We start from the raw sequence: 16322 nt of genomic DNA, 5'->3' as shown, positions 1-16322 counted from the left end.
TTTTGAAGGCACCAGCCTGTTAATTTATAGGTACCTAATTTCTATTGTCAAAAAGTTTAAAGGTATTATAGAGTTTCAACCCTAATTTCATGTTTTTGCACATTAAGCAAATAGAATTTTATCTATCCAGCTTTTTATTCCTTTTTCAATTAATCAGTTCAACTACGAAGTGATCAAATTTGTGAACAAGTAATCAACTCAAGCTTATAACATAATCCAAAATATATCTAGCCTTGTTTGGCTCTAAAAAGAAGCACTAACATTCTCTTATTTGTCATTTTAATTTTCTTTTTAAATTGTGAATTTTTAGGAAATAACCCTTTTTTTTTTTTTTTTGAAAATAACTAGTAACAACTAGATTTCCTCATTTTATTGGTTACACTTGTTTGGAGTGGGATCTGGTGAAGTCAGTCTCCACTAAAGTACAGAAGCTCGCTCACTCTCTCACTACCTTAAAGTCTTTTTCTCTCACACTGGTGCAAATTTCCAACTCAACGCTTTGACTCCCACCGCTTGCTTCTCAGGTACTTTCTTCTTCCTACATCTATCGCATTTCCTCTTGTTCCCCATTCAAGGGTGGGTTCTGTTCAATTACTCAATCCCAATTTCCCATTTTTTATGGTACAGTAATTTCTCTAATTTTTTGAATATCTACCGCTCCTGTTGTTGCAAAAGCATTCTGATGCTTATGATTTTCTGTTTTGGATGGTGGGTTTTGCAAATAGATGAGTAAAATGGGTTTTTCAATCTCTCTGATTGATGATTTCTGGTAGTGTTTGCTTCAAGGGGGTTCTGGGGTTTGCTTTGCTTTGTTGCCCAGTTAGGATTGCCATTCTGAAGTTCACTTTTTTTTTTTGTGGTTCACACCAAATTTTTGGGATTGGGTTTTCTTTTTTGAACAAAGATTGTAGCTTTCTTATGAGAAGGAAATGGGGCTTTTGTCTTTTGTCTTTTTGTAATTTTCTTTTCCTTTTGTGATCTCCAATTAGTGTATGTAAGATTGTGAGGTGTTCTGTATCTCTTTCCCTTTTGTGATCTCCAATTGGTGTAGATTAGGATTGTAAGGTGTTCAGTATCCAAGTTGAGGCAAATTAGATGTGTTTTAACATTAGGTTTCTAGAGGAATGTGAATGTCAATTTCATAATGATAATCAAGACATTGTGACAGTTCAAGATTTATTAGATGGCCATATTTGGTATATCCTTTTGCATTGTATGCTGTTGATATTTAACCGTTGTTAAAAGTAGAAAAAACATAGTGATTTGCATCGCAGAGTTATACTCTTATGATATGGATTTATTAGACTTCTGGAGTGTATTAGACTTATCATATAGGCAGGTTTCTCAAACTCGCATGTATGCAGGGAGAAGTCAAGTTTGGGGTAGGGTACTGCTAGGATAAGTGTACATCATGTTGAAGAAGCCGCCAAGTAGGAATCACAGAACCAAACAAATCAAGGTGAAGCATATTTTGCAGATTGCCCTGCTCCTTGGGGTTTGCTTTTGGTTGCTTTATCAGCTTAAGCATTCCCATGATAAGAAATTGGTGTTGGATGAGAAAGCTGCAAAAGCCTCAATCAGATCCCAGAGTGAAGGTGAGCTTCTGAAACTTGGGAGGAAAGACCTTCCTCACAAGGACGTCAGTAAAAATGTGAAACAAGAGGAAGAGGAGGAAGAAGAAACTGCAGGAGACGAAGAAGAGAAGCATGAGGTAGAAGGGCGAGAAGAAGAAGATCAAAAACATGAAGTAGAAGAGCAAGAAGAAGAGGATCTGAAGCATGATGTAGAAGAGCAAGAGGAGGAGGAAAGCAAGAATGATGATACAGAAGATGAGGGAGGAGCTGGAGATGATGAGATAGATGAAAATGAGCAAGAGAGAAAAGAAGGAAAAATTGACCATGAAGAAGACATTTTAGATGAAGAGAAAGAAAGAGAAGATGATGGTGATGAGAAGGATGGTGACCGGAATGAGAGGGAAGAGAGAGAAGGTCGAGCAGAAAATGATAACTCATCAGACGATCAAGGCAACAACGGAGGTGATAAGAATGCTCATGAGGCACGAGAGGAACATTACAAGGGGGATGATGCTTCTAGTGCAGTGACCCATGATGCCCAAGTTATAAGCGCTGAAACTGAGAAAGTAAGTTCAGAAAGTGGAAATGAGAACTCTGGAAGCAGCTCTCTGGAAAAGGAGATAAAATCTAATTACGCTGAGGATGTAAATGGAAACCAAAACAATTCAAGATTGTTGGATGGTAGTACGGCCGAAAATGGCACTGTAAGTGTGGCTGCAAGTGAAGAGAAAGTTGATGAAAATTTGTCCAATCCTGTGGACAGCTCAGTTTTAAATGCAACTATGAAAGTACAGTCCGGTGATATACCAGAAGCAGACAATAACTCGACAAATGTGAGTACAGAATCAAGCAACAACTCACTGGAAGTCAACCAGGCAAATGGAACAGAAACTGTATCTGTGTCAGCTCACTCTCAAAATGGTACATTGGATGGTATGACTACTAGAGAGGGAATTGCCGGAGAAACCTTGGTTGTGGAATAGACTAATAACACAATTTCTGATAATTATCACTCAGATTCTAATTCAACAGTTTCTAGCAATAAGGTAGAGAGTAATGTGTCCGAAAAGATCTTAAGATCTAATGGCACAGCTCAACTGGAGGATGACTCCAGGTCTTCAACAATAAAGGAGTCTACGGATGCCACAAAGAATGAAGAATTGAAGAATGAAGATGCCAACAAGAATGAGGAAATAAAGAATGAAGTGGCCACCAAGAACAAAGAGTTGAATGGCACAAGTGAATCCGGCAAGACTGCCAACAGTTCAGACTCTAGAAATGGGACGGAGGATGCAGTTCAGCATGACCCCATCGATTCTTCTGATACCCTCGTCTCCGAAGACAAGAAAGAGGTTCGCACAGAGTTAGATACATCGCCAGAGATGAAAACAGAGGGCAATGAGAATGGACAGGCTGCAGCAGAATGATGATTATGGTCTTTGGGTTCTTCTGGTGCTTTCAGTTTTCATGCTTGCGTTTGGTTTTGATATGCAAGGTGGGATGAAATCCCCTATGCAGTGAGGTTTAGTGTTTATGAATTTGTCTATGGCTAGAATATCAATACAGCAAGTAAAATGTAGGCTAGTTTATATCATCAGCAGCTTTAATCTGTAAAACTAAATTAAGCTTTCCACTGTATTATGTTTAGCTTCTCACCCTTGCTTTCTTTTCATTTGTCAATTCCATTTCTGTGCCTAACCAGAGTCCATTATTTCACCATTCTTATACAGTGCTTTCAAATTGACTGGAAAAATGAATTGGTCAATGATCCAAGTTGACAAAGTGATGTCATATGAATTGGAGCTTTTACTGATGCCAATGATAATGATTTTCTTGAGTAAATGGAATGGTTGTTGCTTTGTTGTAAATGCCAGGAGCTAAATGTTTCACCTCCTAAGCAACACAGCATTCTACTAACGTTTTATCACTTTCTCTGCACTTATTTCGTGGTCTTTATTCTCTTGGTTTACTAAACAATATGAAATAAAACGGTATATCATGTGGGTGGCATCCATATGCTTGAACAATCTTTGATTCATACTTCCACTAATTCCTCGATTTGCAAATTGAAAACTGTATCAGCAACTCAACTGAAGAATTTTCATCCCCGAAAATTGATACAATAGTTACTGAGGAACAAAGAAGGCTGAGAGAAAGGCTACCTTAATCACATCTCTGGAGAAAGCTGAGGCAAAACAATCTACGATTTATTCTGATTTCAACATATCTCGAGCTTGGTGTGAATGCCATTGCAAGTTTGCAACAACATCCAGATTATTGATGCCTGATCAAGATTACAAAAGTAATTTTCTACTCCAAACAAGTATTACGTTTTTGAGAAAAAAGAAAAAAATTTACACTCACATCCACAGTTGATGCCTTGAGTTTGAAACAAAAGCTCCCCCTCTCTCTCTGTAGAGCCGTAACTTACATAAAGCCGGATATTTTTGTATGACCAATTCTTCTTGATCCATCAATAATTGGGTTTCCATTATCATCTGTTGCGAATGAAGCCAGCAGCAGCATCACCATTGTGAGAAACTAAACCATCAAAATTTATTTCGTGTGATTGCTGAGTTTGAAATGAGTGGGCCTCGGAGGGTACGATTCAGTTAGTTTTTATTATTTTACAACAAGTTTATGCTTGTAACTTTTAATTTAAGGGGTTTTATGTTTTGAATGATAATATTAAAGGCATGAGGATGAGCCTCCCACTGGGTTCTAAACCTCAAAAGAAAAAAAATTTACGAGCTTGAAAAATTTTTATGCACTTAAATCCAGCCCACCCCATACTCAAATCCTGGATACGCCACTGTTGACAGTCATTAGATTCTATCTCAGTTTCTATGTTTTCAGTTCAAATAAATAATTCTAACTGTATATGTGATTGTAATTTATGTCCACCGTTCCTGTTTCATCCGATTGCTACTGCATGTTTCACTAGCAATCTAGCATATATAGTAACCTCGATCGCTCCATTGGAAAAGATGAACAATATGTCAAAAATATATTATATATGTTAGTGTGAGTCATCGTTCCCTATTAGGAATAGAGCACAAGGGAAGATATTGTTGTAACTACTTACCTTGTATATGTTGTGTAGTACAGTAGTACACAATAGTTGTAGTACGTTGTAGTACGATTGTAATCTGTTTATATACACCACAGAATGGGTGTAATTACATATCAAAAAATTCATTCTCTCAATCTTGTCTTATTTGACTTGGTATCAGAGCAAAGATCCAAAAAAGGACTTTGTCTCTTTTGTTTTTCTCTTAATTAGAGGAAAATTGTCTTAAAACATCTTTTGTCAGGGTCTCATCTCCAATCGACGTCAGCTGACGTTTGCCTCTCACAAAAGCACGGCTTCATCCTTCCAGATCGCCGTTATCTCTCCAGTCAGTTCCCGGCGTCGCTGGATAGCACCCAGATCGTCGGCCAGATCGCCGTCCGCATCTTCGGGTCGCGTCGCTCCCGCTCCTCCCGATCCCGCGTCTTTGGGTCGTGTTGCTCAGTCTCCACGCACCGATCTCTGCAGTTCGTCCGGCCAAGCAAGTGCACCGATCCACCTTCAGTTCGTCGGTCACCTAATTCATCTCCGGCGTCTTCGTGTTGCCCCGCCGTCCTCAGCCCACTGTCCCACTGTCGAGGCTGCCTTCGTCTCCAACACCAGAGAGCGATCTCGTTAGTTCGTCGCTCATCCGGTTGCTCGCCTCACTCGGTCAGACTAGCTGCAGACGGTCAACTCGGCCTCACTCGGTCAAAGTCAACCCGCTTCACTCGGTCAGAGTCAACCCGCTTCACTCGGTCAACTCTGTCAGAGTCAACCCGCCTCACTCGGTCAACAACAGGTTTACCCTAAAAAAAAAAAAAAAAGGGTTCTGTTATTGTTATTTTGGAGCCTTCTATCCTTCTTATTTCCGCTGCGTACTTTGGGATTTGTGTGTTTTTCTATTGTATTAGTGCAATGGGTGGTGTTGATAGTGAAGGACAGAGTTCTAAGATCAATGAGGTCCAAAAGATTGAGGTTTCTGTTCGAAGTTCAGATGGTGGTTCCTTTGGTGGTCCAAAACTCAATGGCACCAATTTTCGAACATGGAAGAAGATTATGTCTGTCCATCTTCGTGGCATACATAAGATGGGGCATGTAAATGGAGCAACCAAAGCTCCTGGTGAGGAAGATGTGGATGCCTATGTTAAATGGGAGGACGATGATGGATCTGTGATGGCCCTCTTGTTCAAAGCCATGACTGAAGATGTGTTACAGTTGGTGGAAGGGTGTGAGACTGCTGAAACAATATGGAAGACATTGGGGGATTTGTATACCAACGAGTCTGATTTTATACAGGTTCATGAATTGATGTGTAAAGCTGCTAGTATGCAACAAAATGGGCAACTAGTAGCTGTGTATTTCACCAAGCTGAAGAATGTATGGGCTGAAATTGATCAGAAGCGTCCTTGCAAGATCAAGAATCAGGAAGATCTTGTGTGGTACCAGAAGGAGAAAGAACTAGAAAGGGTCCATGTCTTCCTAAGAGGGCTTGATGAGAAGCATAGCAGTGCTAAGGGAGAATTGCTCAGAATGACTGACCCTCCTAGTTTGAACACAACTTTTACATACATTCGCAAGGATGAGTCTCAGCAAGAGAGTGTCAAACATGCACAGGTTGAAGAATCTAGCCTCACCATTCAGGCCAAGCCACCGACACCTTTCCTTCAACAGCAGAGTTCAGCCCCACTTCATCAGCAAGGTTCCCCACAAGGCTTCACCAACCGCCCTCGTCCTCAATGTTCTTATTGCAACGACCTTGGGCATGTTCGGGAGACTTGTTGGAAGTTGAACCCACACCTTAAACCTAAAAAGCAAGGTTATCGTCCTAAGGCGAGAGCAGCTGCTGTTCAATTGGTCCAAGAACCGGATTTCTATGGAGTGGTTGGCCAAGATCATCACACAACCGGTGGAGCTACTCCTACAGCCTCTATAGCTGGTCGAGGTAAAATTGGTATGGCTTTAAAGGTTTCTAACTTTGTTGGTTCTGATACATGGATTATTGATTCTGGTGCCTCCGATCATATGACTTATGACAAATCATATTTTACTAAATTGTCTTCCCCACCAGTGTCCTATGTAACCAATGCCAATGGTGAGGCCTTTCATGTGTTAGGGTCAGGGTCAGTTCGTATTACTCCCACCTTAGAACTTCATAATGTGTTATATGTACCTGACTTGTCTCACCATTTGATATCTGTTCCCCAGTTGAATACTGAGTCTCATTGCTCCGTAACCTTTTATCTTATGTATGTGATTTTTCAGGACCTTCTCACCAGGGAGCTAATTGGTCGGGGGTATCTGAGGGACAGGTTGTTCCATCTGGATCAGACATACGCAGGAGAGAAACCAGGAGCACAGTCCCGCGCCGCTTTGACTTCGAGTTCTGATAAGCTAAGTGAAATCTGGTTGTGGCATCGCCGTTTAGGGCATCCCTCTTTTAGTCTTATGAGAAAAACCATGCCTACTTTGTTTATTGGTATGGATGAGTCTACTTTACATTGTGAAACGTGTGTTTTGGCCAAGAGTCATCGTTCTACTTATTCTCCTAGTATTTCTAATAAAAGTGTTGCTCCTTTTGAGTTGATTCATTCTGATGTTTGGGGGCCATCTAGAGAGCCCACTGTGTCGAGTATGCGCTATTTTGTGTTATTTATTGATGATTGTACGAGATTGTCATGGGTTGCTCTTCTCAAAACCAAAGATGAAGTCTTTCCAGCTTTTCAAACTTTTCGTACTCTCGTTCAAACACAATACCATAGCACCATTAAAGTCCTTCGTTCTGACAATGGGGGGGAATATGTTAATCATGTTTTCCAAGAGTTTTTTACAACCCATGGGATTGTTCACCAAACTACATGTCCACAAACACCAGAACAAAATGGAGTGTCTGAAAGGAAAAACCGTCATTTACTTGATATGGCTCGTGCCCTTCTCTTTAGTGCTCATATGCCTAAGTATCTTTGGGGCGATGCTGTACATGCTTCCTCCCATCTTATCAATCGTCTTCCATCTAGCGTCCTTCAGGGAAAAATTCCATTTGAGGTTCTTGCATCCCATGTCTCCTTGCCTTCATTTCATAATCTTCCAGCTCGTGTCTTTGGTTGTGTTGCCTTTGTCCATGTTCCTAAAAACCAGAGGTCTAAGTTGGATGCCCGGGCACTTAAGTGTGTGTTTGTTGGCTACGGAGGGTATCAGAAGGGGTACAAGTGCTATCATCCACCTACCAGGAAGTACTATGTCACTATGGATGTTACCTTCTTTGAGGACATGAGTTATTTTTCCTCTTCAGATACAGCTCTTCAGGGGGAGAATTCATATTTTGAAGAACTGTATCATGGAGAAGGGGAGGAATCAGAAGGAGAAGAAGAAGAAGTCACATAGGCAGGAGATATTTTGACAGATCCAGTTGAGAGCCTCAGCTCGCCACCTCTTGAAGCAGTAGCTCCAAACATCCAGGAAAATGAAGTTGAAGACACAACTGCCCCTCCTGCCATCGCTTCTACCCCTGACTCACAACTTCCTGGTACTGAAGATCACTCATTTGAGGTATGTCCACCCACTAGTACTAGTAGTAGTGAGTCTAATGTTGAGCCATATGTGTTACCAAATAGGACCACTCGGGGTCAATCAGCCAAAAGATATGAACCTACTCTTACTGCCAAATCAAAATACCCAGTAGCCAATTATATGTCCACTAGGAGGTTGTCTAAGTCATATGAATCATTTGTGAATCAAATATCTGTTGTATCAGTACCTAACAAAGTGCAGGATACATTGGGGGATCCAAAGTGGAGGAAGGCAATGGAGGAAGAGATGGAGGAGTTGCAGAAGAACAATACCTGGCAACTTGTGCCTCCACCACTAGGCAAGAAGGTTGTAGGTTGTCGTTGGGTGTTTACCGTGAAGCATAATGCAGATGGATCAGTGAATCGGTACAAAGCACGCCTTGTAGCAAAGGGGTTTACTCAGACGTATGGTATAGACTATGATGAAACATTTGCCCCTGTTGCCAAGATGAACACTATTCGGGTTCTGCTCTCATTTGCTGCAAGTTTAAACTGGCCACTCCGATAGTTTGATGTCAAGAATGCATTTCTTCATGGAGAGTTAGCCGAGGAAGTGTACATGAGCCTTCCACCTGGGTATGTAGTTGCTTCTCCTGGTGATTTTGTCTGCAGATTGAGAAAATCCCTGTATGGTCTCAAACAGTCACCTCGTGCTTGGTTTGGAAGATTTTCACAATTCATGCGGAAGGTTGGTTACAGACAGAGCAACTCAGACTATACCTTGTTCCTCAAGCATCAACAAGGGAAGGTAACAGATCTAATTATTTATGTGGATGATATGGTAATTATTGGCAATGATATTGTTGAGATGGATAGACTACAGAGACAGCTAGCCTCTGAGTTTGAGATGAAGGACTTGGGTGAACTCAAGTACTTCTTAGGGATTGAGGTAGCCAGGGGGAGAGAAGGAATCTATCTGTGCCAGAGGAAGTACGTTCTGGACTTGTTGACAGAGACAGGTTTGTTGGATTGCAAACCTTTTGATACTCCTATTGAGCAGAATCATTGTTTAGCTGAGTATCCAGATCAGGTACCTACTGATCGAGCTCGCTATCAGAGGTTAGTTGGGCGCTTGATTTATCTAGCTCATACTAGACCAGACGTTGCATATGCAGTGAGTGTGGTGAGTCAGTTCATGCATAATCCGAGTGAAAGTCACATGGATGCTGTTATGCGGATTTTGAAATACTTAAAGTCAGCTCCAGGAAGAGGAGTACTGTTTTCTAAACACAACAATATTCTTGAGGTTTATGGCTTCACAGATGCAGATTGGGCTGGAAATATCACACACATGAGGTCGACATCTGGATACTTTACCTTTGTGGGAGGTAATTTGGTTACATGGAAGAGTAAGAAACAGAAAGTTGTGGCACGTTCTAGTGCTGAGGCCGAGTATAGAGGTATGGCTCACGGAGTGTGTGAGTTGTTATGGCTGAGAAATCTGTTACGTGATCTGGGCTTCAAACTCAAAAATTCCATGCAGTTGTATTGTGACTGTCACGCCCCGAATTTTGAATAATCAATTCAAATCCGAAACATGAATAATAACAATTACAATTAACGTCCTGAATTTTTTTCTCACAAACAACTACACTTCACACCTCTCAATATTACAATAAATCAAATCCTCAAGTTAATTATTACAACACACTCTCACCAAATCAAATTGTAAGGCTCGATGAGCTTAACTCACCTCACTATTACAAATGCTGTAAAACTATAACAAATACTCTAACCCGCTCGATCACCGCCCTGATTCTCCTGACCTGCAGGATTACCCGCTACACCGTTTGAATAGTGTACCGGGATTGCAACAATACAAACCCGGTAAGCTTTTTGCAAAGCTCGTATGAGTAAATGAAAGGATTGCACGATTTAAAGTAACACAATCAACTCAAGCACATTTTAATTTTGTTTTGCATAAGAATTGAAGTGTACAACGTCACTTCAAGCATCAATCAACTCACATCTCATCATGACTACTCAAAAATAAACAACTTCTTACTCAATATATACTCACAGGCTTATGATTTATTTATATAAATCATCCCATGCAGTATATTATACTTACAGGCTTATGATTAATTATATTAATCACCCCATTCAGTATATCATACTTACAGGCTTAGGATTAATTATATTAATCACCCCATTCAGTATGTCATGTCATACCCAAGGGCATATGATAACTCGTTTATCCCCCAAGCAGTATGATGGCAGACAGACTAGAGCTCTAACTGTATCGTAAAGTGTCACCTGGGCCAAGGTTCACCTTACGAATGACTGCTTTCCTCAATTCACTCGACTCCTCATTTAATTCATCTCAACGACTCAACTATCGCACTTTACTCAATTACCCATTATCATAGACAACACAACATCTAAGATAAATCACATATTCCAAAGGGTAATGCTCAAAATATAACTCAGTAAATCACATCAATACTTCACCCGATGTCACACCATCCAATATATATTCCACGTAAATATATATATACGTAGTCACCCACACAAGAGTGACCACTAATACCAACTATAGTTCACATGCAATAAAATCTAGAAATTCATTTTTATAGTTTAAATACATTTTACTTACCTATGGACCATAGTCGATCAAGTCCATATAATTTAAAACAAATATTTATTTTCATAAAACAATTTCCACAATTTCCCAATTAAATAAAATCACCGAATTTCGGTTCGTGAATGAACCATGTGCGATTTACTCACCTCGATATTCCCGCTGCGTCTTCAATTCAACACAATACACACCGAAATCGTTCACCCAAGGGAGACCGTCAATCACCTAATCACACATGACCTTAACTTAGCCAATAGCTCAAAAACATACTCAAACGACAATCCAACGGTCGGATCGAAATTAAATGATGATCCAACGGTCGGATCCTCACGGATCGCCTTTAGGATCACCCCCCAAAAATCATCACGAAGATCCAACGGTCGGATCTTCCTGAATCGTCCTTACTAACATCTTCACAAATTTATACGAAAATCCGACGGAAGGATTCTCACGAATCGCCTCCCTAATCACTGTTTTGCATTTATACGAAGATCCAACGGTCGGATCTTCGCCCATGACCACACAAAGCCACTGGGACAGTCATAAGATCATCATATCAAAACTACAAGTCCATCTGACGGTCCTAACTTCACAGATCACAAATCTAACGATCGAAATCGATCTAAACTTAAAAATTCATAACTTAATCATACGATATCCAAAAATTGCGTATAATATATCGAAATGATCGTATTGAAATATAGAATCTGAAAATGTACAGAAACCATATTTTTGATCCCCGGAGGTGGCCGGAAAGGGCCGCCGGAGTTAGTTGCAGAGCCGCCGCCGACCACCGCCAATGGTGTCGGGGCCGGGCTGCTCCTCTTTATCTCATCAAGCCTAACCACTTTCCTAACTAGCATGAAGTCTAAAAACGAAAGGAAGTGGTCGAAAATTACCTAGAACAGTTGAAGGTGGCCGGAAATTTTCCAGAAACCGGCGAAGAAATGCAGAAACCGGCGAGCCAAGATTTCGACGTAAAAACTTCAATTTCAGGCCTCGATTCCTTCTAGAGAGTTGTTAAGAACATCAAGGCAAACCCACTGGTTCAAGAATCAATCAAAACGATGCACTACAACTCGAGATATCACGATCGAAAGGTTTTGATTTTCGATCAAAAACCGGTCGAGCTCCGACGAACGTGAAAATGGTCGATTCAGGTCTGGTTCTTCTTGGTGCTTGTTCAGAAAGTTGATGCGAATCATATGAGCCAAGAATCAAGAGTATTGGTGGCTTGTAGCTCAAGATATTGAGATTGATTCGAAATCGGCTCAAACGGAGCCAGGTCCTCCGCCGTCACTACAGTCCATGTTGCGGCGCAAGGATGCCACCGGCAGCTGCGTAAGGTCTAGGCGAAGCTACTGGAGGTGGTCCGACGTCTTGAGGTGGCCTGAGGAGAGAGAGGTCGGCAGGTGAATGGTTGCTCTGTTTTTCTTGCTGGGTTCGGCTGATAGAGAGAGTGAGAGTGTGAGTGGGAGAGAGGGAGAGTGTGAGTGAGGGAGAGAGAGAATGTCGGCAATGTCGATCAACACAAACAATTAACCTAGCATAATCATTAAAGTTAAAGTAATCGAATCATGAAAGTAAAGCACACTGTTTGCTTTGATTAAAGAAACAACCGGGTATTACAGTGACAACAAGGCAGCGATTGACATATCACAGAATCCAGTACAGCATGATCGTACTAAACATGTGGAGGTTGATCGTCACTTTATAAAGGAGAAGCTAGATGCCAAAATTATTAGCTTTCCTTTTGTTCCAACTGAAGAGCAACTTGCGGATGTACTTACCAAAAGAGTTTCCAGAAAGGCGTTTTATGACTCACTAAGCAAGTTGGGCATGGTTGATGTATATGCGCCAACTTGAGGGGGAGTGTTACTGTGAGTCATCGTTCCCTATTAGGAATAGAGCACAAGGGAAGATATTGTTGTAACTACTTACCTTGTATATGTTGTGTAGTACAGTAGTACACAATAGTTGTAGTACGTTGTAGTACGATTGTAATCTGTTTATATACACCACAGAATGGGTGTAATTACATATCAGAAAATTCATTCTCTCAATCTTGTCTTATTTGACTATATATAGGAAAAATTTACAATATGTGCACATATTATTGAAACAGTGTGGCTTGCATTATAGTCATTTGGAAGCCTATATCAGAAAATGGTCTTTTGTATAAAACCCTTTACCCATAACTGATAATGTAGGAATTCTATGTCGTAACTCGTAAATAAAGTACCACTAATCATGCAATCCCACAATATTAGTTTCCATGTACGATAAGCACTTACTATTTTTCTCCCCTCTAAATATACGATCTTCATCAATTGTTAAATTGATTTACAAAGAGCAAATATTATTTGCAAAGATTTGAACTTGACATACTCAAAAGGAAGTATAATATTTGCAAAGATTTGAAGGAAGCGGTCTTTCATTAGCTAGACTCTTCACGTTTCCACGCTAATCAACGTGGAATGAAATGTTTCCGTCCAAATCATTGTGTTGGCTTTTTATGTTGAGTCCCATAGCGTGGACTTAATTGTAATTAGGTGGAGTATTAAAGTCAAAGTAAGCACGCTACGATTTATAATCTACTTTTGTAAATTGTAATGGACTAATGGGTGAGTTCTCCACGGTTTCGCAGACCAAGATATCTTGATCATGACACCTCATCGTATTAGCTTGGCTTGGAACACTTCGATCGACTATTAGAGTTGCCAATTTCATGTCTGCAATATGATCGATCGAATTATACCTGTAACGAATGAATTATGTGGTGATCATGAACCTGATCCTCTTGTTAACCGGGATGGATTTATGACTCTAAAAGTCCAAGGTAAAGGAACGTCCTGTGACAAGTAGCTAGTACCACTACTACAAGTCTACGACTAGGTTTGGTTAACTATCTGGTTACATAACTCATGTGGTGGCTTTTGTCAATGAAGCCAATGTACTAACATAGTAAGTGCCGCATCTATACATGAGACAAGCATGGTGTATTACATCATATTTACCCTTCATACATATTTGGTTCATGATTTTTCCCAAAGTGGAGAATGTAAGCATTTCGCAACAACTCTTGTTCCTCTACATACATATAACACATCACTATATATGGGATTAAACTAACCTATTAACTGTATTCTCGCCATACCCTATATAAATGTAATTCATTCCTTGCCAATTTTCTTCAAACTATCTCTCACATTTTAAAAATCCTACTATGAACTTGAAAGAGAGTGAAAACATAGCAGTTACTGATGCAAAGGCAGCGGCCAAAGGAAAGGCTGCAGAAGGTGCTCCTACTGCTGCTGTAGTCGGGACGAAAATCAAAACACAAACTAGAAGAGGATCCAATAAGAATGGTCGAGCAATCGTAGACTTGGTCCTGAGGCTTGGTGCCAGTACAGCAGCTTAATTACACTACGGGCAATTCTGACCAGATTCTTCCTTTCTTCACAAAGTTCCTCCAGTTCCAATTTCTAACCAGTAACCAGATTCTTCCTTCTTCACACAGTTCCTCCAGTTCCACGCTCAATACAATGATCTCCCGACTCTCACGTATGCAATTTAGAGACGGTTTTGCATGGCCTTTGAATTCTTAAAGTGATATTGATGGCTAACAAAATAGGTGTTTAATGAAAGAGTATTGATAGTTTGATACAGATTTTTATTTATCAATATTTTGACTTTATCTTCATGTAATGCAACATGGACTCTGAAATGTAGCAGTATTTGCTTTTAAATGAATCTTCTATCAGGCCTTATCAGTAATATTCTCTTTCTAAATACAGGGAGATATCAAGGAGTAAAATGACTCTACTAGTATACTTGATGTGAGCATTCAAGCAGATATCAGTTACATGCTCTATTTTGTGCTTGAAAGTTAAAGTTACTCAGCTGCATCCTATGTGGTTCCTCTGGAGTCTGGAGAATTGGCCGCAATTTAGTCTTTGCTACTCAAAAATCTTTCATTCTTATGTCTTTGCTTTTCCAATTTCTGTTGAAAGATGTTTAAGACATATGTAATTTGTATGATCGATATAAGAACAAGTAAATTTGTGGAACACGATTCGGCTTTCAATTAACGAGCAATGGCATCTAAAATGAAATTGATAGTTACCACTGTATTCCATTTTACACTGCAGAACAGTGGTAATGAATCCATGGTTCACTAGCTCTAAAAGTCTAGATTCTCAAATTTCACATCGTGTTTTATCCTCAGCCTATGTTTTGGTCAGATATTGTATTTTCATGTGAAGGAGACAGAAATTTTTTTAACGAGGCCTGGAACCCAGTCTAGCTGGGGGTTTGGCCCTCACACCCATATTATTAGTTGAAGATACAATGGGGGGGACTTAATGCCTTAACCCCATGAAATATACATGAATCGATTCTCTTAGATATCGATGTAAAAGAGAAAAACTGTTAACTAAAATGCAAAGTGCTCAAAATCTGAATAAGCAGGCATTCCACTCTCCTACTTCCATGGTATTTGGCTGCTCATCAATCATTAGATCTTCCAAAAAAGACATAGGCCAGTTTTCACCAAGCATAGCGTCACTCAAGTTCTCTCCATCCACATTGGCTTCAGCTCCCATTTGCTGCTCCAGATTTTCTTCTCCTAGTTGAGATTCAGATTCCAATTGTTGCAGTCCTGAATTGTCATCAACTAGCGAGGCAACATTTTCAGCATAAAATTCTGCATCAAACCACTTTTCTAATTCAGCCAACTCCAAGGGCGATTCTCCTTGATCAGCCTCGAATTGTTGGAGTCCCATATTCTCTTCTTGATCAGTGTATGGTAGAAGACGTTGTCGTCTCTCTCTCGGCTCCTCAATAACCCATTCAGGATCGATGTTATCTCCATCGTCGTCCACGACATAATCTTCAAGCATCTCCTCTTTTTCTTGCCTTTTTCTCTTCTTTTCCGGTAGTGCATCATTCTTCCTAAGTAAACAAAGAACGTATTCATTCTTGTCTACTTGTTTCTTGTGCAGGAGTTGTGACTTATCAAGTTCAAACTCATACATGATCCAGCAACCATGATGCACAGAGCCCTTGTTCTTGTAGGTGTAGGTTTTCTTGAAACCAAGAAGAGTAGATGTTGGCTGCTGATTCTGATCAAGAAGATATATCTCCTTTGCTGCGTTTAGGCCTCTCCAAGTACCGCCACTCCCAACTGTTCTGCTTGCACGTGAGCTTCTTGCAGTCTTCTTCTTCTTTTGGGTGAAGAAGTAGAGATCTTTGTTCCTCCTCAAGTCGTTGGCTCTTCTTGCTTCAAATCTTTCCCATATTTTCCAAGGATCTTGGTCACCGTAAAGATCCATCTCGCAGATGACGTCTTCGTTGCCGGGCACTTGCATCCCGTTCACCTTAGGCTTAAGGTAGAACATGAGTAGCTCATCTTCCATGGGGCAAAACCGTTGGCCTGGAAGAAGCATACCACCACCCTCCATGAATGAAAAGACCTAATTCTTTTGCTGGTAAAAGAATTGCTTTGCCCTACGCGTACGAGAACCGACTTACTAGGGGAACCGACTTTA

The 16322-nt window shown here is 40.4% G+C and overlaps 2 protein-coding genes and 1 long non-coding RNA gene across 5 annotated transcripts; 1 reads left to right on the top strand and 2 right to left on the bottom strand.

Annotated features, from left to right (window-relative positions):
* The first annotated feature begins 385 nt into the window (after positions 1-385).
* Positions 386-3240, top strand: LOC133717838 (uncharacterized). 3 transcript variants are annotated; one of them, XM_062144580.1, is made up of 2 exons: positions 386-524; positions 1365-3240. In XM_062144580.1, exon 2 carries the CDS (start codon positions 1412-1414, stop codon positions 2555-2557), a length of 1146 nt encoding a protein of 381 aa, XP_062000564.1. In that variant the 5' UTR covers positions 386-524; positions 1365-1411; the 3' UTR covers positions 2558-3240. The 3 variants fall into 3 exon arrangements, with proteins under 3 accessions (XP_062000564.1, XP_062000565.1, XP_062000566.1); XM_062144581.1 differs by having other exon boundaries at positions 425-524; positions 1340-3240; XM_062144582.1 differs by lacking the exon at positions 386-524 and adding an exon at positions 550-621.
* A 6527-nt stretch (positions 3241-9767) lies between these two features.
* LOC133713848 (uncharacterized) lies at positions 9768-12077 on the bottom strand. Its single transcript, XR_009848281.1, has 3 exons — positions 11673-12077; positions 10923-10998; positions 9768-9973 (listed from the first exon to the last, which is right to left on the bottom strand). It is a non-coding gene; the product is annotated as an uncharacterized LOC133713848 (long non-coding RNA).
* Positions 12078-15224: 3147 nt separating this feature from the next.
* On the bottom strand, positions 15225-16235 carry LOC133716379 (NAC domain containing protein 52-like). The gene has a single exon (XM_062143089.1). The coding sequence runs from the start codon at positions 16233-16235 to the stop codon at positions 15225-15227; it is 1011 nt and encodes a 336-aa protein (XP_061999073.1).
* Between the last annotated feature and the right edge of the window lie 87 nt (positions 16236-16322).

This window comes from Rosa rugosa, chromosome 6 (genome assembly GCF_958449725.1).
Source record: "Rosa rugosa chromosome 6, drRosRugo1.1, whole genome shotgun sequence".
NCBI classification, from domain to species: Eukaryota; Viridiplantae; Streptophyta; class Magnoliopsida; order Rosales; family Rosaceae; genus Rosa; species Rosa rugosa.
Note: the sequence above shows the minus strand (reverse complement) of the source record. Positions and strands in the feature narration are given on the sequence as shown.

Bases quoted from the DNA above. Each gene is read 5' to 3' on its own strand.
- LOC133717838 (XM_062144580.1), top strand. From the start codon at position 1,412: ATGTTGAAGAAGCCGCCAAGTAGGAATCACAGAACCAAACAAATCAAG.
- LOC133716379 (XM_062143089.1), bottom strand. From the start codon at position 16,235: ATGGAGGGTGGTGGTATGCTTCTTCCAGGCCAACGGTTTTGCCCCATG.